This window comes from Nyctereutes procyonoides, unplaced genomic scaffold (genome assembly GCF_905146905.1).
Source record: "Nyctereutes procyonoides isolate TBG_1078 unplaced genomic scaffold, NYPRO_anot_genome, whole genome shotgun sequence".
NCBI lineage: Eukaryota > Metazoa > Chordata > Mammalia > Carnivora > Canidae > Nyctereutes > Nyctereutes procyonoides.
The window spans coordinates 19006837-19033610 of record NW_026575139.1 but is presented as its reverse complement, the minus strand read 5'-3'; the positions used below and the strand labels follow the sequence as shown (position 1 = coordinate 19033610).

At 39.6% G+C, this 26774-nt stretch overlaps 1 protein-coding gene across 7 annotated transcripts in view; it reads right to left on the bottom strand.

The window, feature by feature from the left end:
- Positions 1-13217: 13217 nt before the first annotated feature.
- STON2 (stonin 2) overlaps positions 13218-26774 on the bottom strand; it is a 145539-nt gene continuing 131982 nt past the window's right edge. For all 7 annotated transcript variants that reach the window (XM_055303652.1, XM_055303650.1, XM_055303649.1 and 4 more), the window contains 2 exons: positions 21682-21884; positions 13218-20049 (listed from right to left, as the gene is read on the bottom strand). In XM_055303652.1, the coding sequence (XP_055159627.1) occupies positions 19966-20049; positions 21682-21884 (287 nt within the window). In that variant the 3' untranslated portion in view covers positions 13218-19965. The remainder of the gene's footprint in view (positions 20050-21681; positions 21885-26774) is intronic.

Sequence of the window (26774 nt, the reverse complement as noted above, 5' to 3'; positions counted from 1 at the left end):
AAATGGATTCCATTTTGTCTTGGTCTATACCATGTTGGGCAGTAGAGCAAATAAGAATTAGAACATACTTCTGAACTAAGTCATCAATTAAGCAAAGCCATCTCTATCTTTTGGACATGTAAGGTTTGTTTTTTTTTCCATCTGTAAAATTAGAATCAAAGGAAGCAAATCCAAGTTTGAGATGAAACACATACTACACTCTGAATTAGTAAATTTTTCACCAGTTTCTTTGAGGCTAAATCATTTGAATAACTGATTTCTGTTTCTAAATCAGTTGAAAATGATCTATTTCCTGAAACGACTCAGACTGTTTAAAACTAGAGGCCTTATATAAATCTCTAGGCAAGAGATATAATTGCTCATTTGTCAAGTGTAAAATGCATTACCATTCCTCAATAAATGTTACATTGAAATGATAGATTTTCCAGCTTTAAGATATATTGTAGTGTGTAATAAAAGACAATCAATACAGTTATTGGGCCATGGGAGGACGAAAGACACCTGAAACCAAATAGAACACAGAACTAGGAAACCACAGTCCCTGGAGTGATGTTTCATTTCTTCTTCATATATTTCGTAGCCTCCTTAGGGATATTTATCACTAACGATGGTTTTATTTTCCAAGGATAGAATTCATTACATAATTGCTTCTTAATTTTCTCTAATTTTAGTGAACAATACAATCAATTCCAAATCCCTTCTTCCTGTCTCTCCTTTTCCCCGAACTTAACCTTCCTTTCTCCCTCCCTCTTTCTTGCCTCTCATGGTTTCCATTATTGTTCCTTTGCTTTTATTTTTCCTTTTTAATACAGTCATTACAGAATACCAAACATAGCCTCTTTTCAGTGACCTTAATGTATTTTCACCCATGCAATACTCGCTTAAAAAACAAATCAGAATTTCTGTCTGATTTCTAAAATTTTTTTTAAATGATTGGATAATGATTATCAAATACAGATCATTTTCAAAAATCTCAGTATGTTCTTAGTCTCCATATGTAGCCCTCTTAATTTTATCCTGAACCAATCATGATATTCAAAAAATATTTTATTTGGGGAGGATAAACAAAAAAACAAGAAAAGTTAAATTACCAAAAGCCATCAAATAAAAATCATATAAAAAATCATATAAAATAAATGATGAAAATAAAAGATGAAACCCATGTATTTCTGTGTTTCTAATCGTACTTTTCGATCACATATGTGTTTTTCTCATGCCCACAAAGCATCTCTGGATACATATATGTATATAGATAAATAGGAGTACACTTTGTTTTTTACAAAAAGGAATTCATGCCTTAAATCTTATATACAATATTCTTCTTTCTCCCCTTTTTTAAAAGATTTATTTACTTATTGCAGAGATTGATAGCACAAACAGAAGAGACAGGGAGAGGGAGATAGAATCTCAAGCAGAGTCCATGCAGAGTGTGGAGCCGAACATGGGATTCCATCTCACAATCCTGAGATTATGACCTGAGCTGAAACCAAGAGTCAGACGCTTAACCGACTGTGCCACCCAGGTACCCCAATTTGCCTTTTTCATAAACCCAGTATATCACAGACCACTTTCTAGACCAGTAAATTTCACTCTGTCTAGGTGACTTTAGTGGCACCTCTGCAGGTACACAAAAGAATAGGTTATTTCCTTTTGTGCTATTTTAAACATTACTGCTACAATGTCCTTGTGAATAACGTTTATACACGTTTGCTATTATCTTTATAGGATAAATTCTTAGAAATGGAGTTGACAGTTCCTAGGACTTCTATATTTTTTTATAAAAAAGACTTTATTTGATGAGTGAGGGAGGAGAGAGAGAGAGAGAGAGAGAGAGAGAGAAGCACAAGCAAGAGAAGGGGCAGAGGGAAAGAGAGAAGCAGGCTCCCCTCTGAGCAGGGAGCCCGATACAGGGCTCTGTCCCAGGACTCTGAGATCATAACCTGAGCTGAAGACAGATGCTTAATCAACTAAGCCACACAGGTACCCCAGATTTCTACATTTTAAATACTAATCGGTAGTCACAAGCTACCCATGATAGGTTGTCCTCACTCTCTCTGACTTTACACAGAGGTCCCACAGAGCTGTCTTGTAAAGTTGAGACCAACCTCCATTCTCATTCCTCCAGAAAAAGGAATTTTAAAACATTGTTTCTTTGTCTTTCTTCACATTACACACTTATGTCTTTCTCCCTTACCTTTTTTCCTTTCTAGAGAAATCCAGCTCCTGGAAGCTTAATTCCTTCCATTAATACCCTCATCATTGTTTCCCTATATTTATTTTTGTAAATTATTTGAAGTGATAATAATTGATATAATTACTTGTATATTATGCTTCAATGCACATTTTATTTTATTTATTTATTTATTTATTTATTTATTTATTTATTTTTAAAGAAATAACTTACTGAATGAGCTTCTTTTTTTAATTTTTATTTATTTTATGATAGTCACACACACAGAGAGAGAGAGAGAGGCAGAGACATAGGCAGAGGGAGAAGCAGGCTCCATGCACCGGGAGCCCGATGTGGGATTCGATCCGGGGTCTCCAGAATCACACCCTGGGCCAAAGGCAGGCGCCAAACCGCTGCGCCACCCAGGGATCCCCATTTTATTTTATTTTTTAAAAGATTTTTATTTATTCATGAGAGACACAGAGAGAGAGAGAGAGAGAGAGGGAGAGACACAGGCAGAGGGAGAAGCAGGCTCCATGCAGGAAGCCTGACATGGGACTCGATCCTGGGTCTCCAGGATCAGGCCTTGGGCTGAAGGCTGCGCTAAATCGCTGAGCCACCGAGGCTGCCCCCTCAATGTACATTTTAAAGGGAATGTTAAGATAAATATTTCCACAGTATTCTTTGGTTTGGGCTTATTTTTCTTTCATCCAAAAAGGAAGACTAAAGATGTCTCTAATTCCCAAATCTGGAAACACTCCCCTTTCTAAATTTTGTACATACTCCCATTTAAAAGAATGTATTGTAATTCAGTTTTTGCATGTCTGATTCCCACTAGACTTTTCTTCCGATCATTCAACAAATACTTATAGAGTATCAGGCCCTATTCTAAACTGTGAGCATAAAGCAGAAGACAAAACAACCCAAATTCCCTTCACTCCTGAAGCCCATGAGGTTGGTGAAACAGACAAGATAAGTAGAATATTTTATGTTAGGCATTTGTAGAAATCCAGGTGAGAGGAGTGGGGATAGAAAAAGTCATCCTATGTTTGGAAAGGGATCCAGTAAGGCTTGCTTTGGGTAGAACATGGGGTTTTAGAAAAATGAGCAATCAAAGATGCCTTATAAATTTCTGTTAAGTGCCAGGGAAGATGTTGGTGCCATTTAGGTTGGGGAAAATTGGGGGAAAGACACATATAGGTGAGAAAAATCCTTTTATGGTTAGGTTCAGATGTCTGTCAAGCATTCAAATGGAGACATCAGATAAACTGTCGAATATCAGTTTAGAAGTTAACAATTTGACCCAGAAATAAATATTTGAGAATCATTTAGTACATATAGGTACTTACAGCCATGAGAATGTAGGAGATTGTGCAAAGAGCGTAAGGGGAAAGAGTAGAGGCATTCTGACATTTAGAGAATGAACCAAGGAGAAAGAGCCAAAAAACAAAACTGAGGAGTTGGCAATGATGTAAAATATAAACTAGGAGAATGGTAGTGAGGGTAGGAGGTGGATGTGGACACCAAGGTTAGAGAATGTTGCAAGAAGAGAGTAGTTAAAGCTGCCAAATGCTGCTGAGAAGCATATAAGATAAGAAAGACTTTAGATTTGTCCAGTCAGAGGACATTGACAAAAGCCACTATAGTGTAGTAATAGAGATGGAAGATAAATTGGAGTGAATTGAGAAGAAAAGAAGTGAGAATATGGTGAGAGCAAACATAACTTCTTTGTATCTCTATGATCAGAAGGAGCAATCAGCAGTCAGAGCATAGATTGCCTATGTTTGGAGGACAGGGTCTTATGTGTGTACTCTGGCTCCTGCAATGGCACGCAAGCTGCTTCTGGAGTATGTGCAGGGCCTGCCACAGGGCTGGGAGACGGGACTGGGCAGCTGCTACTCTGCTAAGAGCCAACATTGACTGAAATTAACTGCAATTTACTGTCCAAGGCTTTGCCTGGAAGTTGCAAGCCTTCAGTAGACTCCAGAATTCCAACGGAGTTATATCTGATTCTGTCAATGCAATTGATGTCTAGGTGGGGAGACAGACTCCTGATGCATCCTCCTCCACCACCTTCCCAGAATCCTTTCCTCAAATGGTTTTTTGGAATTATTAGAGACTATTTCTGGGAATAGCCAACAGGAGAAAAATAAAAGCATAATGATACAAGAGAAACTGCATCACTCTTTGAGAAAGGCCAGTGAGGATAGTCTTCAGAGCAAAAAGGGAAGTGTTCATCTTTGCTGGGAATGGAATGCTTAAAGGAGACAGGATGAGAACAAAGAAAGTTAGACGTGATGGTAGAAATGTGTAGGTAGGTTGATAGATTTGGTGGTAGGAAGCAAAGGAACTCCCTGTGATTGTTTCAAAATTTTCAGTAAAATACAAGGGTAGGATCAGCTGAGAATGCAGTGTTAAGAGTGGGAAGGAACTGTTGAAGGTTTGAGAAAAGAGGAGAAAATATGAAATAGTCATTTTTTGTGGCAGAACATCAAAGGTATTTTTAAAAGTGTATAAGGTTGTTATGGAGAATCAATTGCTTTTTTGAGATTTAGGACAAGAATCATTATGGCTGTGATGCTTTTCTCTGGTCTTAGTTACTGTGGGAAGGCATAGAGTAGGTGGGTAATAGGCCCACTATTAACTAATGTGACAAAGATCACTAACTGTTGCCAAATACCCATTTTCCCCTTTCCTTTAGTAATAGAATACCCTGGGTTTTAGCTGGTCTTATGCAGCAAGATTACATTTTTGAGCTTCCTTTGCAGCTAAGTGCCCTCCTGTGATTACATCTGATGCAATTCATATAAGATGTTATGTGGGCAACTGCTAGAACATCTTCCTAAAGAGTAAGCCACATGTCTCTGGCCTCACCAAGCAACTGTTGTCAAAAGTTCATAAATGACAGAAAACCAATGAATGACCAAGTAGTGATTCATAAAAGTTTATTGTGCACACACCAAAATACAGTTTGCAAACTGGGAGCTCTCAGACCAAAACCTGGAATGAGGCTCAGGGTACATTGTTAGAGGGCAATGCCCCTTCTGTAAGAGGTAGTTTATATAGTGGGAAGGCAGTGATTATTTATACTTCATAGTGATTGTTTACAATATTAAAATTTTCTTAAATGATAGGGAATTTGTCAGTGGTGACTTAATATTAACCTTGGGAACCAGTTCAAGTTTTGCTTATGATTTGCATATACATAATCAAGAAGTAACCCAGGTCAAGCTAGTCTTGCAAAATAAGTTAAATTAAACTTTGTTTATATGAAGGTCAAGGAGATAGCAGTATTTGGGGTTGTAGTGTCTCATAGCATGAATTCATAGGGTTTAAGTTTCAAAGAGGAAGGAGAATGATTTGTGAAGCTGCAATAGGAAGCCAGAGGGGGAAAAAAAAAAAAGGAAGCAAGAGGGATACTGCTCTCTCATCTTCAAGCCCAGAGGTACGTGGTATAAGAGAAAAAAAACACATTCTTTTGTGAGGACTGCAGGGCAGTGGGAGCAGCATAGCATGTCCTTAAGACAATAACAGTGTTTCAGTCAGCTTGGGAATGAAGGGGCATGGTAGTGAAGAGACTGTCCAGAGAGGATATCATAGATAAAGGGTATTGATGACAGGTCTTGAATCTTAGAGGCATGGGAAGTGTCCAGGGAGTCAGGGAGGAGTGTAAGAGGGAGTCATATTCATGGATGAATTAGAGTGATGGGTGAAAAGAGTTGGGATTTCTAGTAGTTCCTGAGGCTAATAGAAACACATATTGGTATAGTGATCCTAAGGTCCAATTAGAGGAAGCTCAGGAATTGGTTCAAAGTGGGAAGCGTGGATGATCTAGCAGTCTTGCAGCCAAGCTGTGGTCTAGCACCTAAAGAGCAAAGACATATTCTGACAGTTTGGTCTCTTGGACAGTTGCAGTGATGAGACAGCCACAGGAGCAGCAGCATCACTGGAAGCTCCAGGAACTCCGTTAACTCACATTATTTAAGGTCTCTGTGCCTCAGTTTCTTGATGAAATGAATGGAATGGGGATTATAATGGTACTTACTTGATAATTATGTAATAAATTTAATTAATGGCTCCAACTCTTCACCCCTCCATATGTGTACATCCTTAGCCTGTGACTTTGCGGTAAACTACACAGATGGAGTCTGTTTTCTTTCCCTGTTAATCTGGGCCTGCTCATGTGAATCGATTTGGCCAGTAGAATTTGGTAAGAAGCGGTGGTGTGCCATTTCTGACCTTAGGCCCTAAGAAGCTTATTTATTTCCACTCTTGTTCTTGTGGTCCTGCCTCTTGAAGAAAATGACATTCCCAGACAAACCTGTCAGTTTTCAGAGGAGGATAAGAGACATATACAGTAGATCTGCTCTAAGATCTCCCAGCCAAGCCCAGGTCAGGGCAGAGCTCCCAGGCAACACTTAAACACATAGGTAACAATCACAGAAGCAAGCCCACCTAGGTCAGCCAATCCTCAGTAGGCCACAAATATATGAGCTTTAATAAGCAAGAACTATTGTTTTAAGCCACTGGGTTTGGAATGGTTTGTTACACAGAAATAGCTACCCAATAGAAAATATAAGGCTTCAAACATAGTACATGGCACTCGGTAATTACTCAATGTTAGTGTTCTAGTCACTATGGCTATGTAACAAATTATCCCAGAACTTATTGGCCTGAAACAATTATTTATTATGCTCATGAATTATGAGGATCAGGAACTTGGACAGAGTACAGCAGGAATGACTTGTCTCTTCTTTGTGACATTGGGTGCTTCAGCTGGAAGACTCAAAGTCTGCAAGCTGGAATCTTCTGAATCTTCATACACTTATGTGTCTTGGTTGATTCCAGCTGTAGCTGAGACCGTAGCTAAGACTGTTGAGTGCGACACCTACATGTGAGCGCTGGATGTGTCCCGGGCTCCCTCAAAACATGATAGCCAGGGTGAAAAGGTGAGTGAACTACAAGGGAGGGAGACAGCAACTGCATCCTGTTATGACTTCACCTTGGAAGTCACATAGCATCACATCCACTGTGCTCTATTGGTTGGAGCAGTAATAAGACCACCATTCAAGGCCCAGATTCAAAAGGTGGGGAAATAGACTCTACAGTTTGATGGACGCTGGAAGGATCTTGAACAGCATCTGGGACTGGAAGTACTGCTATTGCATTTATTTTGGGAAACTATAGACTGTCATAACCATTTTTATGTCTACTATTCTCATCAAATAGATGTACTGATTATATCTAAATCTACCATTTATACTTAATTCCGCCTACTTTACTTACACAAAGGTGTTCCTCCTACTTGGTATGCACTTGCCCTCCTCGTCATGCCCTACTTTGCCTTTGGAAGTGGTACCCTTTCCTTCAAGAGTTGGCTCAAAACATATTTTTTCTCCAGTTTTCCCTGATTGCAGTAATTCATTTGAACTCCTCCCTAAATTTTTTTTTGTATTTTTTTATTGGAGTTTGATTTGCCAACATATAGTATAATAGCCAGTGCTCATCCTGTCAGGTGCCCCTGTCAGTGCCCATCACTCAGTCACCCCATCCCCCTGCCCACCTCCCCTTCCACCACCCCTTGTTCATTTCCCAGAGTTAGGAGTCTCTCGTGTGCTGTCACCCTGACTGATATTTCCCACTCATTTTCTCTCCTTTCCCCTATAATCCCTTTCACTATTTTTTTATATTCCTTGTATGAGTCAAACCATATAATGATTGTCCTTCTCCAATTGACTTACTTCACTCAACATAATACCCTCCAGTTCCATCCACATTGAAGCAAATGGTGGGTATTCGTAATTTCTAATGGCTGAGTAATATTCCATTGTATACATAAACCACATCTTCTTTATCCATTCATCTGTTGTTGTGGACATTGCTGCTATAAACATTGGGGTGCAAGTGTCCTGCCGTTTCACTGCATCTGTATCTTTGGGGTAAATCCCCAACAGTGCAATTGCTGGGTCGTAGGGCAGGTCTATTTTTAACTCTTTGAGGAACCTCCACACAGTTTTCCAGAGTGGCTGCACCAGTTCACATTTCCACCAACAGTACAAGAGGGTTCCCCTCTCTCCACATCCTCTCCAACACTTGGTGTTTCTGTCTTGTTCATTTTCACCATTCTCACTGGTGTGAGGTGGTATCTCATTGTGGTTTTGATTTGTATTTCCCTGATGGCGAGTGATGCGGAGCATTTTTTCATGTGCTTGTTGGCCATGTCTATGTCTTCTTTGGTGAAATTTCTGTTCATGTCTTTTGCCCATTTCATGACTGGATTGTTTGTTTCTTTGCTGTTGAGTTTAATACATTTTTTTATAGATCTTGGATACTAGCCCTTTATCTGATAGGTCATTTGCAAATATGTTCTCCCATTCTGTAGGTTGTCTTTTAGTTTTGTTGACTGTTTCTTTTGCTCTGCAGAAGCTTTTTGTCTTGATGAAGTCCCAATAGTTCATTTTTGCTTTTGTTTCCCTTGCCTTCATAGATGTATCTTGCAAGAAGTTGCTGTGGCCAAGTTCAAGAAGAGTGTTGCCTGTGTTCTCCTCTTGGATTCTGATGGATTCTTGTCTCCCATTTAGATCTTTCATCCATTTTGAGTTTATCTTCGTGTATGGTGAGAGAGAGTGGTCTAGTTTCATTCTTCTGCACGTGGCTGTCCAATTTTCTCAGCACTATTTATTGAAGAGACTGTCCTTTTCCCAGTGGATAGTCTTTCCTACTTTGTCGAATATTAGTTGACCATAGAATTGAGGGCCCATTTCTGGGTTCTCTATTCTGTTCCATTGATCTATGTGTCTGTTTTTGTGCCAGTACCACACTGTCTTGATGATCACACCTCCCCGAATTTCTAAAATCCGTCATTTTAGCACCATTTATTTAGCAGTCTTTCTATATATCTTGCATTATATGTTATCTTCCTATATATAATTCTTTCTGAGGACAAGAACAATACTAAAAATTTTTAAGGTATTTAGCTAAAACCAGTTATTTTGATAATCTTAAGAATTCCTCAAATATTTATTGTTTTTGTTGATGATGATAGTGCAGGAAGTGGACAAGAATAGTCTAGTCACATGACAAATGCAACTTTATACGTGCATGTGAAGTACTTCTTGCTGCAAATACATTGCTGCATAGCATGTGTAGATGTGTCACCAAAGCCATTCTTAGGAACATTTCTGCATGTGCTCATTTAAAATATACATATCACCTTTTCCTAAAGTTTCAAGATTAAGGATATACTCATCCTAGTGCAGGTCTATGTTCTGAGATGGGGCTTTACCAGCCCAAAAGTGGGATGCCCTTTTGTAACTCAAATGTGCTGCCTTTGGTCCTGATGATGCATTTGGTATCGAAACCATCTTCTGAATGAGGTATTTCTGGAGGGGCTCGACCATGTCTCACCTCTCTATCCTTTGAACCTAATAGAACACAGAATCAGTGTTTCAAGACATTCTTGAATGACTACCGTATTGATTAGCAATTATTCTAAAGAAGAGTACTTTGAAGATAGGTTAGTCATTTGTTGCTGCCACCTGAAACTGAGGTGACCCACTCAGAATCTTCCTGTAGGTGGCAGAGTAGCATAAATAAGAGCTTGCTGATTCCTCCCAGCTGATTCTTGATGCTTTTGGTGCATTTTAGCTGCGTGCCCTGCAGACCAATTCTTTTAGTCAATGATTGCTTTTTAACGAGAAGGATAAACCTAAGAAATATAAAACATTAAAAGGCAGCACACAACAGTTAACAGGCAGCAAATGAGATGTGCAATTTGTTCAAAAAAGAGTTCAACATGGGAAGAAATAATTGGAGACCATTTCAATCTATGAGATAGGTTTTTTTCTTTTTTTAATTTCTGCCAGTGCCATCACACTAGTCCAGGCTCTTAGAACTTTATAGCTGGTAGTGAAAGAAGAGAGAGAAGAAGAGGAAGAGGTGAGGGAGACGAAAGACAACAACAACAAAAAACTGTAACCACTGGGGTTTGCTTTCCACAAGTCCACAAGTGTAGAACGGATTTTATCTTCTTTCCTTCTGTTGACCTAGACTGTGTAGGGAAAGAAAGTACACATATTTCGGCTCTGAGTTCTAAAAATTGTATCTATAATTTTTTAGACCTCTAAAGAAAAAAATGTGAATTTATATAAGTTCTTTTTGGGGATCTAAGATAGATTTCTCTTTGGTTTGGAAAGATACTTCAATGGGTCCATGACACGATGCAATGAAGTGGAACTAAAAATTGCTTTGCATAAGAAAGTAAAGTATAATGGAGACTCATTATACTTCTATTCAAGTTATTTGGTCTGCCATTCCACTCAGTGGGTCTGTGAGGCAGAGAAAAGATGCCGTCAAGCCTGAAACAGTCAATTCATGTTGGTAAAACTCAGGAAATAATTGTGACTCATTTTAATGGCTTCCCCACATTGACCATAAACTGGAACACATTGTTCAGGTGGCTGGGATTTGGGGCTATGATGATTCTGTCAGTATTCTCAATGAAGAAACTGAAAAATTAATTGAGGGTCATAGAGCAACTTTCATTGAAGAAGACTTATGCCTTAGTCTACTTTATTTTACAGGCACTTTGATTTTTCAAGAGTGTTGACTTTAGAACTTAATCCCCACTTGACATGAGATTTTAAGAATTTTTCAGTTTTCCCTTGGCAGTCAGGGAGACCATAGTCTGCGGACTTGAGGTGTTGGCTCCAATTACTCAGGCTAGAGCTGAGGGAGAAGGATGTTTAATGAAGATTCCCTCTGTGGGATGTGAGCAGTGAACTTTGGGAGCAGGGATGTCTGGTATTGTTTAAGTTCTTTCCTGTTTTATGCTGTACTCACTATTTGCTAACCTTCGATAAACATCAGTTATACATCAGGCTTGAATTATTTGTATCTTGCAAAATGGAGAGGGGGGCTTATACCAGAGTATAAGTGCTACAGAAATGCTAACTCCTTTAATGTTTTGGCTATACAGAAAGCTGCCCAGCATGGAAGAATAAAGAGGAAATAGAGGTGATTAAGAAAGAGGTGGGAAGGGACACCTGGGTGGCTCAGTAGTTGAGTGTCTGCCTTCCGCTTAGATTGGGATCCCCGGGTCCTGGGATCGAGTCCGATATCTGCCTGTGTCTCTGCCTTTCTCTGTCTCTCATGAATAAATAAATTTTTTTTTTTTAAAAAAGAGGTGGGAGGAGTTTGGAGAGGAGCTGACTGATGACCCTGAGGACATTTAAATTTCATCTTCATTTCCTCTCGTTTCCAACTCTTCCTCCCACAAATCCCGAAGAACATTAGGGAACACGTTTGGCTTCAAACAGTTACTTGCACTCCTAACTCTGGGAAACAAACAAGGGGTAGTGGAAGGGGAGGAGGGGGGGATGGGGTGACTGGGTGATGGGCACTGAGGGGCACTTGACGGGATGAGCACTGGGTGTTATATGTTGGCAAATTTACTCCAATAAAAAAATACACACACACACACACACAACCAATTACTTGCAGAGTTCGTCCACTTGAATATTAAAGTAGAGGGGGACCTTAGCAGCCTGAACCTTGCATCACTGTGGGACCTAGACAGATCTCAAAACTTGTTCAAGAGGACTCTGGGCAGATAGGGATGGAAGAACAGTGGAAAGGAGTATATTATTCTTCAGAATCCCCAACCTAAGAAAATTTTATGCTATTATTTGGCCATTCTGTGCACCTGCTATCAGTTACTAGTATCAGTTGATGTCATACTAGCTAGGCTATACAATTCTGTGTTCTACTCATGAGAATTCCGTCAATGACAGTTCTCCCCTTATAGATCATTGTATTTTGCATTAAGATGTCCGTGGTTCTGTTTGAACTAAACAAAACACAAAGCTGTTTTCTTGTTTACTCAAAGAAACCTTGCTTTTCTTTGCCCTTAAGCTTTCCTCTATTCCAAAATACCAGGCCCATTGTAGACAGATTAGTCTTTCTAGAATAATGCTTTATTATTATGCATAGCATTTACTAGTCCGAGTCAACCTCAGGCTAGATACAAGCGCTCCCTCAGCTTGGCTTTGCTACCAACCTTACCTTTTTTTGAGTGTGATTTTTTTATAATAAATTTATTTTTTATTGGTGTTCACTTTGCCAACATACAGAATAACACCCAGTGCTCATCCCAAGTGCCCCCCTCAGTGCCCGTCACCCATTCACCCCACCCCCCGCCCTCCTCCCCTTCCACCACCCCTAGTTTGTTTACCAGTTAGGAGTCTCTATGTTCTGTCTCCCTTTCTGATATTTCCCACACATTTCTTCTCCCTTCCCTTATATTCCTTTCACTATTATATTCCCCAAATGAATGAGAACATACACTGTTTGTCCTTCTCCGATTGACTTACTTCACTCAGCATAATACCCTCCAGGTCCATCCATGTTGAAGCAAATGGTGGGTATTTGTCGTTTCTAATGGCTGAGTAATATTCCATTGTATACATACCTTCTGATGTGCACGAGTCCTTCACTGGGGTCAGGCTCACCTTCCGCTAATCCAACATGTCACTTGGATACCGACTCTTCCCAGTTCTAAACTCCCTTCCTCTTACTACTGAGACCTCCAGGTCTCACTTAAAAAGTCATCTTTCCTGTGAAAAGCTTCCAAGTATTCTAGCCCATACTGACTTTTTCCCCCCCTTCTCAGGTTATGTTGACGTTAGTCATTTGGATTCATCAATTGATTGAGCAGTTATTTGTTGAGCACTGACAATATGCCAGGAACATACTGCAGATAAGGTATTTGATGATGTATTCTATTTCTCACTTATTATACATGTATGCACTTATCAGCAAGAAAACCTTAAGGCTTAATTTTGTTTTCTCACAGAATTGGGCACAAAATAGGAATGCAATATCTCTTGAGCTAAATTATGTATATGATAAAGTAGGATAAACAGTTATTAATGTGTCACTTTAACTTGTCATCCCATGATCAGTAACCATATTAATTGAGTGATGGGCCTTCTTTATAATAAACATTTTTCCTTATGCCTCACCTCATTAAATTTTCCATAGTGACAGATTTTGTTTAAAAATTTTTATTAATAGCTTTTTCATAGCTCAAAAAGGGGTATTACAGATGATAATCAGCATAACAATTACAAACAAAACCTCACCTCTATAAAGTTAGCCAGTGTGTAGACTTTATTACATAGGCACATATTTTTAAGTAAACTGGTTTTACATAAAATTAATCATAATAGTACAAGAAGTTACATCAATTGAGGATGGATGATAAAGGAAAATATAAGCTTTGGATCAGCTGAATCACTCATTGGATCTTGGGTCCACCCATCCTGACAGACCGAAATTCATTGATTGACTTTACAAAAATGGAGGGAAAGGAGGAGTGCTTTTTCTTTTATTCCTTGGCTAACACACTGCTTCTGTTTAATTTCCTGCATATGGTAAAGTTTTCTCCAGGTTCTGTGGGCAGGTAGACACAGAGGTCAAATGAACACTGGCCTAGGGTCAGAGGAGCTCATAATATTCCCTTCTTTTTACGCTTCAAAACCCCTTAAACCCCTTGGTCCAACAGGTTGCTCTTGTGATCTGACTGCACATCTGCTTTCCCAGAACTGCTCGCAGTGGATACATGAGGTTGCTGGTCCTGAAGCACATGGAGGCAAGACGATGGTGGCTAGATGGTGTCCATGACTAGCCTTAGGGGTTTGATCTGAGGCACAGCATGGAACTGACCAGGAAGAGACCCTAGAATCCTTGCTCTCTCCACTTCAAATCAAGCCATTACATTTGACCCAATTCTAAGTACAAGAAACTAAAACCATACTAACACATACCACAAAAACTTTACCATATGCAGGTATTTTGTAGCTTCTGGATGTTTAAAAAATTTTTTAAACTACATTATTATGTTACTAATACACAGTGAGGCTAGAGAAAACTGACCCTTTCCCTCATTTTGCCATATCTGTTTTACAAATAGTCCCAGAATGTTTACGGAACATTTTTTCCTCCCTCAATTTCTGCAGTCTTGTGTAAAAGGACATAACTATAACTCCTAGATGATCCTAATGTGGCCCCGTAGTACTGCAGAGTGTTAGGCTTGCTTCTGCTTCAAGTGATACCCAAATCCTAACATCCATTTCAGAGACCTGTCTGGTCTGTTCCTCTTTACACTCACACCACTGTTGTGCTGGGTGATGCCGGTGCAACCTACAGAACAGTGTGCTAACTGATGTGCACTATCCTTTTGATTCTCCAACTACAAAATAGAGGATTACAGAGTTTTTTGTGTTTGTTGTCTGGGCAGACAGTAAAGGATAGAGACATGAAAAGGAAAAAGACGGGCCAGCTCATTTTGGTTCTTAAGACTATATGAGGAGTCCTATTGACATGAAGTATCACTGACAATGGCACCAAAGGATACTTTATAAAATAATACATAAAACTGGACCTGGAAGGGACTTAACAGGGGCCATTACTCTAACTTCTTCACTTTTTTAGCGTAGGTTACTGATGCCTAGTTGTGAAAATAGCAGGTTATCTCACATGGTGATTGTCTCCATGACGATGTCCTTCAAAGATTCATAGAAACCCTAATTTTCCCTTGATAAAGTGCACTCCCTACAATGACTTCACAGCAACAATTCTCAATGTCCTTGGCTTTGACCTTACCTCCCTTTAGGGAAGCTGGCTGATAGCTGAGAACTTTGATCAAAGTAACACTTGATAAAACATTTGTTGAACTGAAATCATTCTACTGGTTATCCCTGCTACATAATCTTTTATTTCTCCTAGAACTCCTTACTTTTAAGGGATGGCCTCTAGTTCACGTATTTTGAGGTTTGATGGCCAGTTCTATATTTGTCTTATTTTTCAAGAAGTCTGTTCTTTTATAGCTTTTCATTACACACAATTATTATTTGCCTCTCTCCAGGTACCAAACACTTTACTATGGATAATTTCTGTCTTTACAGACCTGGAGTTGCATGTTCAGAGATGTTGTTGTTGTTGTCTTCCCAATTCTTAAAACAAACAAAAGACTAGGCTCTCAAGCAAATTTGCTAAGGCACACTAGAAGAAATTTGAAAATTCCATAGTCCTTCTTTTAGTTAATACATGGGAAAATATTACTGATATTTATTTTCTACATCTTGTTCACTTTTAATTCCTTAAATAAATACAAGTTACAATATCCAAAGCAAGTTTCATTTACAAATAGCACAATTAAGAAATGATGAAGAAATGGTGATTTATCAGGAATTGACACTTAAACCTTGATAATGTTTAGAAAACATCTTCAAAACTTGGTGAGAATGCCAGGACCAATTTTATATAAAGAGTGGACATGGTTTGGATGTAACTTGGTATAAGGTGTTAAAAGACGATGTGTTTAGTAGGTGATTTTTGTGTGTATGTTATTTTTTTTATTCTTTGCCAGTTTTAAGTTTTCTGTTAAATTGCATTCTTAACATGACCTAAACTCTAGAAATGCTAGAACTAACTTATGATCATCATTTGCAGAAGAGTTAAAGTTACCAGTCCCAGCTGGGAGAATTCTAAAAGTAGGCTAGGTGGCAGTGCTTCCTACTCAAATTAATTTCATATTCCCAAGGCTTTTAAGAAAAAAAATTTCAGATCATCCTGTGCTTTCTCACCACTAACCTTGTAATGAGATTGAAAGCAGCTCTGAAATCATGATTTCATTTCATGAGTTTTATCCTTATGATCTTAGACCTCCATCTTCCTCTGGTGACAAAGTAAGCCCCATGTTGAGTGTAGAGCTTACTTAAAAAACTTCCTCTGGGGACCCGGTAACATTTGTCAGTGGTTAATGTTGGAAAAAAACAAAGACCTAGCACACCAAGACTGGCCATGCTTCCTTCTCCTGCCTTTTTCTTCTGCTGACTATTCAAATGGACATGATCTGTCTGGCTTGCAGGAACAAAACTGAATCAATAATCTTGACTGTGGATAGCATCTGTGCTACTGTATTTTGGGCCCAAAAATGTTTTTCAATAGAAGTAAGGTAAACTGTAGTTTAAATTCAGCTGCACGTTAAGTGCTTATGTGCTGACAGTTATCTTTAGTTGACGGTGGAAGCAATGATAAAAAAAAAAATTAAGTCTTTCAGGAAATAAAGCATGCTTGCTTGCTTTAATATAAGTATCTGATAAGTATGGGTTAGGTATCTTAGAGTTTCAGGGTCAGTGTTCATTCAGCAAACATTTATTGAATACCTAATAATTTCTTTTTTGTTTTTTAAGTAAGCTCTACACTCAACATGGGGCTAGAACTCAGGACCCTGAGATCAAGAGTTGCATGCTCTGCCAACTGAGCCAGCCAGGTGCCCTCTAATAATTTCATTTCATTGATATGTTTGTCTTATCAACAAGGATTTAAGGTGGCTGAAGCCTATTATATTCCCAAGCTTTATCCTAGGTACTGAAAACAAAGAATAAGATACATTCTTTGCTGTCATGGGTCATTTTTCTTGGGGGCATTAATTTTTAGGGAAATAAACTCTTGCTCTCACCCATTGGACTTGAATAGAAATTATTTCCATTTCAATTAAGAAATATATTACATTAAAAAGTTCCAAAGGGTTCTGAGTCCTGCTAATATTTGCAGGAATGCTGAGAGAGGGGAAAGAACCAAATAGAAAGAAAAAATTGTCCAGATAATATTTAATATAAGTGAAATGCAAAATTCTGATAAGAAATAACTAGTATTATGTTTACAAGAATGGTAAAGGGGATTTAATGCCCTCCCTCCAAAATACTCAAATTCTTGTTTGACCTATTGTAATGAGTACATTTCCTCTTTCTCTTTTACAACAATATCACAAAGCTAGCCACCAGACTCGAAAGCATGGCTCTTAATATCATGGGACATCTAATTTATCTTCTAATAGTAATACTATGTATTGGTAAAATGAACTTACTTTTAATATTTTCACATTATTGATAACATAAACAAGGAATATTTGTGACCCCCACATATACACAATCCAGGTCCAGAGAGGCAAACTTAGGACTTGCACACCAAAAAGGTACTTTGCCTGTGTTTTCTATGTAGGCTATTAACAAAACACTCGGTCTAAAAATATATAGTATTATATTCCCCAAACCCCAAAATGCTACCCATAATTAGTTTCCCAAAAATAGCAGTGGGAAAGCAAATTTGATGAAATCAAGGTGTTAGTTTTTTATAAAGTTAACAATTTGCTTGCTGAATGTAGATAGCATGGAAGGGATTTTCCTGACCCTTGGTTTAAAGTTAAAAAATCCAGGTAAAAGAACAAAGGTAATGCGAATTAACTAAGGTGAGGGGGAAAAAGTCCAATGAGCAATACACATGTGATGCTGGCAGGAGAGTCAGAGATCTTGGGAAGGTGCACAAGAGCTAATCCTGGATAAGGAAGGTGCCAGAGTAACCTTCACCTTGCCAGCTCTTCAGCCCGTCTTGATGTTTCTCTGAAGAATCTCATGTGACTCTCGTACAACAGGGGAAGGGCTACGCCTCACTTGACAAAGACCTCCTGGGAACCTCACTGTATTTGAAAGAACATACAAAACCACTTATCAAAGGAAAAAACAGCTAGAGCTAGAGAGTCCTATTACTACTGAGATGAACCTATATGCAGAAGGGATCTTGGTAGCCATCCAGCCCAAATCCAAAGTCCCTTTCATAGCATCTGGGATGGATGGGCAGTTATTTCAGCCTTTGGGCATTTGCCGCAACAGGAAATTTTACTGCTTGAGTCTATTCCTCTTTAGAACCACTCTTATTACAAAATTCTTTACATCGAAGCAAACATCTGTCATCTATAAAGTTCCTCTTTGTTTCTGTTTTCGTCCTTTGAAGTTACACAGGGTAAATCTAATCCTCCTTTTGTATAACTCAGCGGAAATTTAAAGGCAGCTATATTATTTTATTCTCTCCTATTCTATTCCCTTGTTTCTTATAGAATCAGACCCTTCACAACCCAAGTCACCTGCCTCTGGACACAGTTTATTAATGCCTCTCTTTCAACATGGTACCCAGAATTGAACTCAATCCTCCATCCAGATGTGGACTGTAACATGTGGGTTCCCCAGGCTTCTGTTACTATAGGTTGAATGCACTGCCTTTGTAAATAGCCATGATCCATTCCTGATTCAAAACTGAACTCAAGTTTCTACGTGGACTGCTATGAAACCAGGACTTCTCAACACCCTTCCCATTAACACACACATAGATAATACCACTCTGTATTTAGAGGGTTGCATTTGAGCAACTCAGAATATAGTTTCTCATTAATGCCTACTGAATTTCATCCTTTTAGTTTCAGTCTTCTGTTCAGGTATTTTAAAAAAAAATTGTAACAATGTCTATAGTCTAGTGTCAGTACATAGTTATAATTCAATGAATATTCACTGAATAAATTACTCCTAAATTTTCCCTCGAGATTGGATATATCATTTATTTCTCTGTGTCATCTGACATATCAGAAATCTGACAAGCATGCTTTCTGTCCCTTTACTCTATTTTTCATGGGAAAAATAGGCAGATAGAACCTGCCTTTAAATTGTCAAGCAGCTATCCCCTTTGGGATGGCCAATATGGTTCCGTGCATGGTAAGGAAACACCAAGATACAAATAAGAATTGGAGGTACAGAATGTAAACGGGAACATATGAAGGGAAAGATGACTGAGTGTCCCAGACTCTTGGAATCAGGACTTGATTCCCAACATTAGAAAAACAAGGCTTTTCCCCCTTCTCTATCCTAGAGACTTCTGCCTTTTTAGGCATATTACAATACTGTGATTATCAAACTCTGAATTTTGGGGAAAAGTTCATAGAAGTGTAGTTTTTAAACAGCTTTTAAAATGATCTTTTCCATTTATATTTCCTGTAAAATCTGAGACATGCTTGAGGTATAAAAAGAGCTCCCAAATGCTGCTGACAAATGCCTGAGGTATAATAGATATATGTTCATTTGTTTCAGGAATTAGAAAAGACCTACATTTTTCAGGGTGAATCTGGGAAATTCACTGAGATTGAATTTCCTGAATGGAATATAAACTTAATAATTAATGTCCCTTTTCCCCAGAATGAAGAAAAATAAGTTCAATTTTGCTTTCCCTTCAAGAGCCACCCTTTGCAGAATGTGGGGCCAATCATAGAATAAAAAAGTATCCTATTTGTGCCTTTTTCCCATTGTGTATTATGACTCAGGGTGGTGAACCCCGGGACTAGAGATGGAAAAAGAATTTCAATCAAAACAATCCAAAACCAGGAGAGAAACGTCTTCTGTTGCATAGTGTTAACATTTAAAGAATGGAGATATGTACAAAAAGCCTACTAGATCCAAAAAGAACATTTGTTTTGTACCTCTTCTGAACCTTTCCTAGAGGGAGTGACAGAGGTGGAGTCTCAAGACTGTTTTCTAGAAAATCATGTAAGTGACGGATGAACACTGGAAGTAAACCCTGCCAACACTGATGTGGAAGGTTTTTCTCCTGATGCCAATAGTCACAACAAACTACCACTCAAGTGCTAGGATATAAGCAAAGGGGAAGGAGGCTTAATTAGACAATAAGCTCCAAAAGTCAGGTGAACCAGGTGCTTCAGGCATATCAGGGTCTCTCCAAAGCAATCACCTTAAGGTTTCCTGTTAAAATACAGGTAACTACAAACAGGAAAGTCCGAGATACTGTTCCCAACACGGAGTAGCCATAGTAGGTACTGCCTTGCACTTCAGCTACTCAGGAAGACATCCTATCACGACTCTTGGGTCAGGGCACCCTGCAGTAGGGCTTTGTCACTGGACCCCACACTCCTTGGGATTTTCCATTTCATCTCCTTCAAAGTCGGGCTTCAAACTCTTTTTTTGCTCAATTTCCACCTGCCAAAAGTAGAAGTTGGAAAGAAATATCAGAATGAGGAGAAAAACATCCCAATAATAAATAATCCCAAGGAGAATAGCGCACTAGATTCTCTGAGATTCCCTGTAATTTTGTTACCATTTTGGGCTTTAGCCACAGTGAAGCTACTGGCCCTCAGTACATCATGATTCTCTCTTTGCACACGCTCTTTGCTTGGTCTGGAATTCCCTCATCTTTAGGGTTTACCTGGAAGATTTTTATTCTTTGCCTTGCACAGCTGCTCAAAGGTCACCTCTTCTGTGAAGCTGTTCTCAAGTCATTAGGAAGGTAGGTGCTCCTCTTGTGCATATTTCCTGTACCTGGTATACCTGCTCACCATAGCGCAGGCTCCCTAGGACAGGGGCAGGCCCTTGTCTACTACTGTACTCCAATAAAGCAGGCATGCAGCAGGCAAGCACAAAGGTTTATCAAATGAATGAATTCCTTCTCTTGGCTGTTCATACTCTACTACTTTATTGTTTTACGAAGTCTCCAAATTGGTAAGCGTTGTACCATTTACAGTTCTACCTGTGTTTTCTGCAAAATATTGTAGCTTTAACTATAAAGGGATTAATAAATTCATCTTGCCATGAAAGTGACACACACACTGAAGCCTTTGACAAGTCAGAAAAGAAATACGTCAGGCAAGAGAGTTTCTTAATTAAAGCTGGTCCTCTCTTTATCACTTTGGATATTTATGATAAAGGAAATAATTCAAGACCAAACAGTTGACTAGGGTCATGCTTGATGAAAATGCTTTTTTTTTTCCTGGCCACAAGATGGAGTATGTGTTCTTGTTGGTAGTTTAAGATTTTCGATAACGCAACTAAATAAATATTTAAAGAACAATAAATAACCATAAAAATCAAAGGATATTATGAATTTTAAAAGTTATTAAATCACTTTGCAAAATGCTTTTTCAGTAACCCCCACTTTCTATCACTGACCTTTAATCTGCTATTGAATTTCTAACACCTCAAGATGGAATCTCTATGTCAGAACACTACAACTTTGTTTCCTCCTTCCACAGCCCTGATCCTGTTACTATTACCGAAGCTTGCTTGGCTTTTGAATTTTGTCCTGTTACAGCCCAGTGACCAGGTCATATGTGTCCTGACTTTATTTGGATCTACATCATCAACTCTGAAGCTGAAATACATGCTTTGGGTTGGCACTCTCCCAAACTCCCCTCTACTTCCAAATTTACAACTCCTCCAACATATATTATGAATGAGTATATAATACTATGATGCAGTCGCTCATAATATTAATAATATTATATATAATATACAATTAATAATATGTATTATATAATCATCATCATCCCTTTACCCCAATGACCCTTTTGATGTTGTTCATGATGACTGAAAGACATTAATTTATTCTCCTTTTCATCTGCCTCTTTATATTTTTTTGCAACTTTTCTCTTGCTCACTAGAGAGGTTAGTCAGTCATTCAAATCAGAGTAGACTCATCCATAGCAATGTGGGGTGTACCTCTCCAAGTAAGAGAACACCTTGCATCCATGGCAGGCACTGATAAAGGGAACAAGAGATGGGGGAGGGGTAAACAAATGGTCTTGGAAACATTAGCCAGATGTCTCCGGAGGCTACCTTGTAGCTGTAGTGTGCGGAATAATTGACCCACTTCCTGACGTCAGTCTTGTCTTCCACGGAGATGGATCTTACAGAGGCTTTAGAGGCAGAAGTTGTAGGCATGCTGAACTCAACATTCACGTGATTGGCAAATCTGGAAGGCACTTCCCGGTCAGAGCCAAGTTCAAGGTGGCAGAAGAAACAGTGTGGGTGACCAGAAGCTATGAAAGGAAAAGAATCTAGACATTAGGTTCTTTGGAAAGATGTGAAAGGAGAGGCCAAAAGAGTCACCCCAGTAACAAAGAAGGCCTGAAGACTGCCTCCCAGCTCAGCACCGGGCAGTCTTTCAGAGGGTCCAACGCCAAGCAGAGGATTTACCTCAACAGAAATCACACTGCCTATGCCTCAGACCCTTCAATAGACCTATGTGATTACAATAGCCTTGTATCCTAGCAATAAAACCCACAGCCTGAAAAACGGGTCATGTGGCCTGCTTAGGTCAGGGTGGTTAATGGGAACACAGCACAAATAGCAGGAATAGAGGCCATGGAGGCAGAAAGGAAGAAAAGGGAACACCACATAGCACCTAATAAAACATCAATGACAGCCACATGGAACAAAATAATTGATTCCCTTTGAAAGATGAATTTTCTCAATAGCATTTCATATTTTTACAAAAATGCTTTGGCACACTTTTTGTGGGTAGATGGTATATGCAAATGATGATGCCCTTATAAACACCATATATGCACTAAGGAAGTGCGTGTTACACAGACCAACAGGACACTGTGACTTCTAGCTCTCCTGCTAAGTGACACAGATCCCACACCCAAGTCCTTTGTTCTCTCCTCACCTCAAATCCTGATTTGGAAAGTGGGGATATAAGGGATGGGTAGTAAAGAGTGGGCTGCACAATGCCAGGCATAGTTCTTTCCTGTTCTTTAATTCTCTAAATCGACGGCTAGTTCTACCATACTTGGAAGAAAACTTAAGGATTTCCATTTGAGGATTGTTATTAGATTATCTGAGTGAAGAGAGAGCTTAGTTCTGAGGCTATAACCTCTGAGCACTCTGTACAGTCTCGAATGCTACCCACACACTTCTCCCTGCATCTTCCTAACAATCCCTTGAGGTCAGTCATTACATTCTACAGATGAGGCAATGAAGGCTTTGGGAGGTAAAGTCAACTAGCCAAGGTCAGAGCTGGAAAGTATCAGACTGAGGGACAACCCAGGCACAGACTCCGAAGTGTTTTAACCACTTTGTCTGAGTCACAGCCTCCCTTGGGGTCCCCAACCTCAAGACCAGGTTTGCAGGGTGACATGAGTGGAGAAGTGGGCTGTAAGAAGCCCCAGGTAGCAACTCGCCGTGGAGAAACAACATGACATGACTTTGCCTCTATTATGTAATAGCAACAGCCCTTAGTTATCTGAGTTTCCCCAAATAAACAATTCCAATTTTCTTTACTGGTCTGGGCAAGACTTTTTAATCTGAGAGAGTTGAGGACATACACACCCGTTCTCCAAGGAAAACATGATGGAGTGAAGTATTTGTTTTGCTCTACTTCACAAACAACATATTTCAATGGTTATTTCCATAGAGTAACACTCTGGGAAACTGAGAAATTTGCACTGGTTTCTAAGGAAAGAAATCTTAAATTGGATACATATAATAGTAAAAATTACATGATCTAAAAATGAATCCATGTGATTTTTGAAAAAATTACAGTCGTAATTATATAGCTATCCGTTACACAGGCCAGAGACTGTGCTAAACACTTAAAAGCATTATCCAATTTCTTTCTTAATGAGCTAGGTATTAATAACCCTCTTCTATAAATGAGGAAAATAGGATTTCTTTGAGAGATTAAAGTAAATTGTCTGAGGTCACATAGCTACTAAATTGCAGCACTAGAAATAGGGGCGCCTGGATGGCTCAGTGGTTGAGCGTCTGCCTTTGGCTCAGGTTGTGATCCCCAGGGTCTGGGATCAAGTCCTGCATCAGGCTCCCCACAGGGAGCCTGCTTCTCCCTCTGCCTATGTCTCTGCCTCTCTCTGTCTCTCATGAATAAACAAATAAAATCTTTAAATAATAATAATAAATAAATAAATTGCAGCAGTAGGAATAAAACTCAGATCTGACTTGAGATTATGTCCTAAACTCTCTGAATATTGCTATAGATTAAGAATGCTACAAATTACATAGAGTAGTTTCTTACTTTAATTCATTGGCAACTTGAACAATACTTTTATCTACTTATCCTGATTTGCAGATTGTTGGAATAAGAGAAATCATTACTTTCCACAAAGCTGACTGCTCTGGTCACCCTTCCAAAGGCTATTCACAGCAAACTCTATGAAAGCAGCATTCCTTCATGATTCCCAGCATCAACTAAGGGATGTGTAGGGCTGGTGGACAGGTAGGGAAGTGCAATTCTGAGAGCTAGGATAGTTTAGTTTATGGTAATGAGCTAAATGGAGCCCACACATTTTGCCATCATCTTTGATGAAGCTGAGAAATTTTAGCATTAAAATTCAGATTGCTATTTCCCATAAAAGGCAACCTATATTGAAATTGTTTTCTCTTGGTCTAATGTTAGAGAACTGGAGTTCCAGCAAAGAAAGCTACCTATGCAGGACAGAGTGTTTTGGTGGGTAAGGTGGGGAAGCAGTAGGACTTGTTCTGGTACCTTGCAGGATCACGGATAGGGGACATTAAAGAGCATGGGAAGGCAGGGGCAGCTATACATGCACACAGCTGGGCTGCACCTGCCAGTTTAAACCATGCTGGACTCCAGTGGCAGTTTGTTAGTCTTCTGGTGGCAGGATTGGGACAAGCCCACTGTGGCTGCAGCCTTGGATGCCAGCAAAGCTCGGGGAGCTGACCTGTGGTCCCCCACTGCCTCTAGCCTAACTGCCCTGGCTGCTAGGGGTGCTAGAGATCAGGGACCACTGTGGGCAGACATACGCATTCAGTGGTTCATGCCGTCTGACCAGAATTCTGATCCTGGACATCTTAAGTTTCTAGAAAAGGATGTTACCAATTTTCTGAACCTACACAGAAATACGCCATTGGCCAGGAGTAGTCTAAGAGGCTCCTTTTGCAGGGGTCGCTACTAAAATGTATAACAATAAACAGCAAAAACAGTGATGGGAAGAGACCTAAGTGAGAACATTCCCAAATATCCTAATGCTGTCCTGTATTTCAAAAATCTTTAACAAATAAAGGTTCTAAGAATCAGGAAATAATTTGTCCTATGTCCCATTTACTCGGGCCTTGAGCCTACTGAATACTAACCTGCTGGGAAGCATGAAGGCAACTGTTTGCCAAAGACTTATATTTTCCCTTGTCCTGCACCCATCCCCCCCCCCTTTTTTGGGACTGATTGATTGACTGATTTTTTTGTCTGCTTGCTTTGGGAAATAATCTTCCCCAGCACTGCGTGTCATTTTGATAGTCATGTCAGTCAAAATGCACTATCCTCTCCTTGAAGCTTGAGCCAAGTAGCTCAAGGGCAGAAAATGGCTTGTGATGATTTATCCCAACAGCCGCAGCCTGAGGAGACATCTCACAGTTCTGCTTTCAAAAGCTCCCCTTTCAAAGCCTGCCTGTTCAACCTTTCCAAACTTTCCTTTAGTTCTCCAAGCTACCCTCCAACAATCTTTTTTTTTTTGTCTTTGCTGCTTATAACCAAAACTCCTTCATACAGTACTTTTAAATATTTGAAAGAAAGAACTTTGAAACAAATGAGATAGATGGGTATACACTGAGAAAACTGCAAATCTCTCTTCTCTTAGAAGAAATTATTTCATGTTTGTGTCTATTTGGTGTCCTCTCCTAAGAGATGGCTGTGATATTGAGAAAAGCCCCCTGGGATGTGGCTTTGTGACTTCAGATAAGTCATGTGGCTCCTGGTCCTTAATTTTCTCATCTAATAGAATGAAGAGGTTTGACTGAGGTATCCCCAAGGCCCCTTCCAGCTTGAAAGCTCAGTAATTCCATAATGAAGTAATCTGAATCCATGCTTAACAAACCAAAGAGCCAAACATTCCAATAAACATAAACCTGAGGCCTTGTCTTTTCTGATGTCAACTCTCCAGCAGGTTAGACGGTTAATCTTCCCCCTACCACTTCTCTTCTCTTCTCAAGGGCTTCTGTGCCAAAGGAGAATTCAGGGCTTCTCCTTTCCCCTGTCAATTCAGATGGGTCCTGTGGCTGAGGTATCATGGCGCTATCACAAGGAGAATACAGTGCCGATTTCAGGAGAAATGAGTAAGCAAGCACAGAGAGGAAGACTTTGTTTTTAAAAATCCCATCAGTTTAGAAGTGGGGGATGGGAGGTGGGAGTGGCAGTGTTTGGCAAATCCAGCCTCAGACACAGAGGTCCAATTGTCTCTTCATTTTGCACCGCTACACTCAGTGTCTGACACAGAATACCCCGGTGTGTGTTCACTGCCTGGGCTAGCTTGGGGAGGTGAACAGATCATACTGCCTCTTGCCATCACATCATGTTACATTCTGGGAATGGTTACATAGCCACTCCACACTCAGAAGAGGAAGTGAAGACTCTAAACATACCCTTATAGGGTTTTATAGTGGGAATGGAAGAAGAATATCTGTATAAGAGAAGGACATTTCCATCAAAAGTTCTGGGATCCCTGGGTGGCGCAGCGGTTTGGCGCCTGCCTTTGGCCCAGGGCGCGATCCTGGAGACCCGGGATCGAATCCCACGTCGGGCTTCCGGTGCATGGAGGAGCCTGCTTCTCCCTCTGCCTGTGTCTCTGCCTCTCTCTCTCTCTCTCCCTGTGTGACTATCATATATAAATAAAAATTAAAAAAAAAAAAGTTCTTCCAAACTTGACCCTTTTTGCTTGTCTACTTTTGTTAACAAATGGGCAAGTTTACTATAAACAAGAAGAGAACTGGTTTAAAGGATCACAGGGTCATGGGCTGACTGCGTGTCATTGGGGTCACTCAGACTTACTCTAAGAAATAAGGCTATTAGAGTTGGTTGGATTACTCCTTAGTTTTGTCATTTCCTTAAATTCACTGGACCCCTGAGGAAAGTCATTACCTTCTGGGCTCACTCAAGCACGAAAGCATCCCTGATA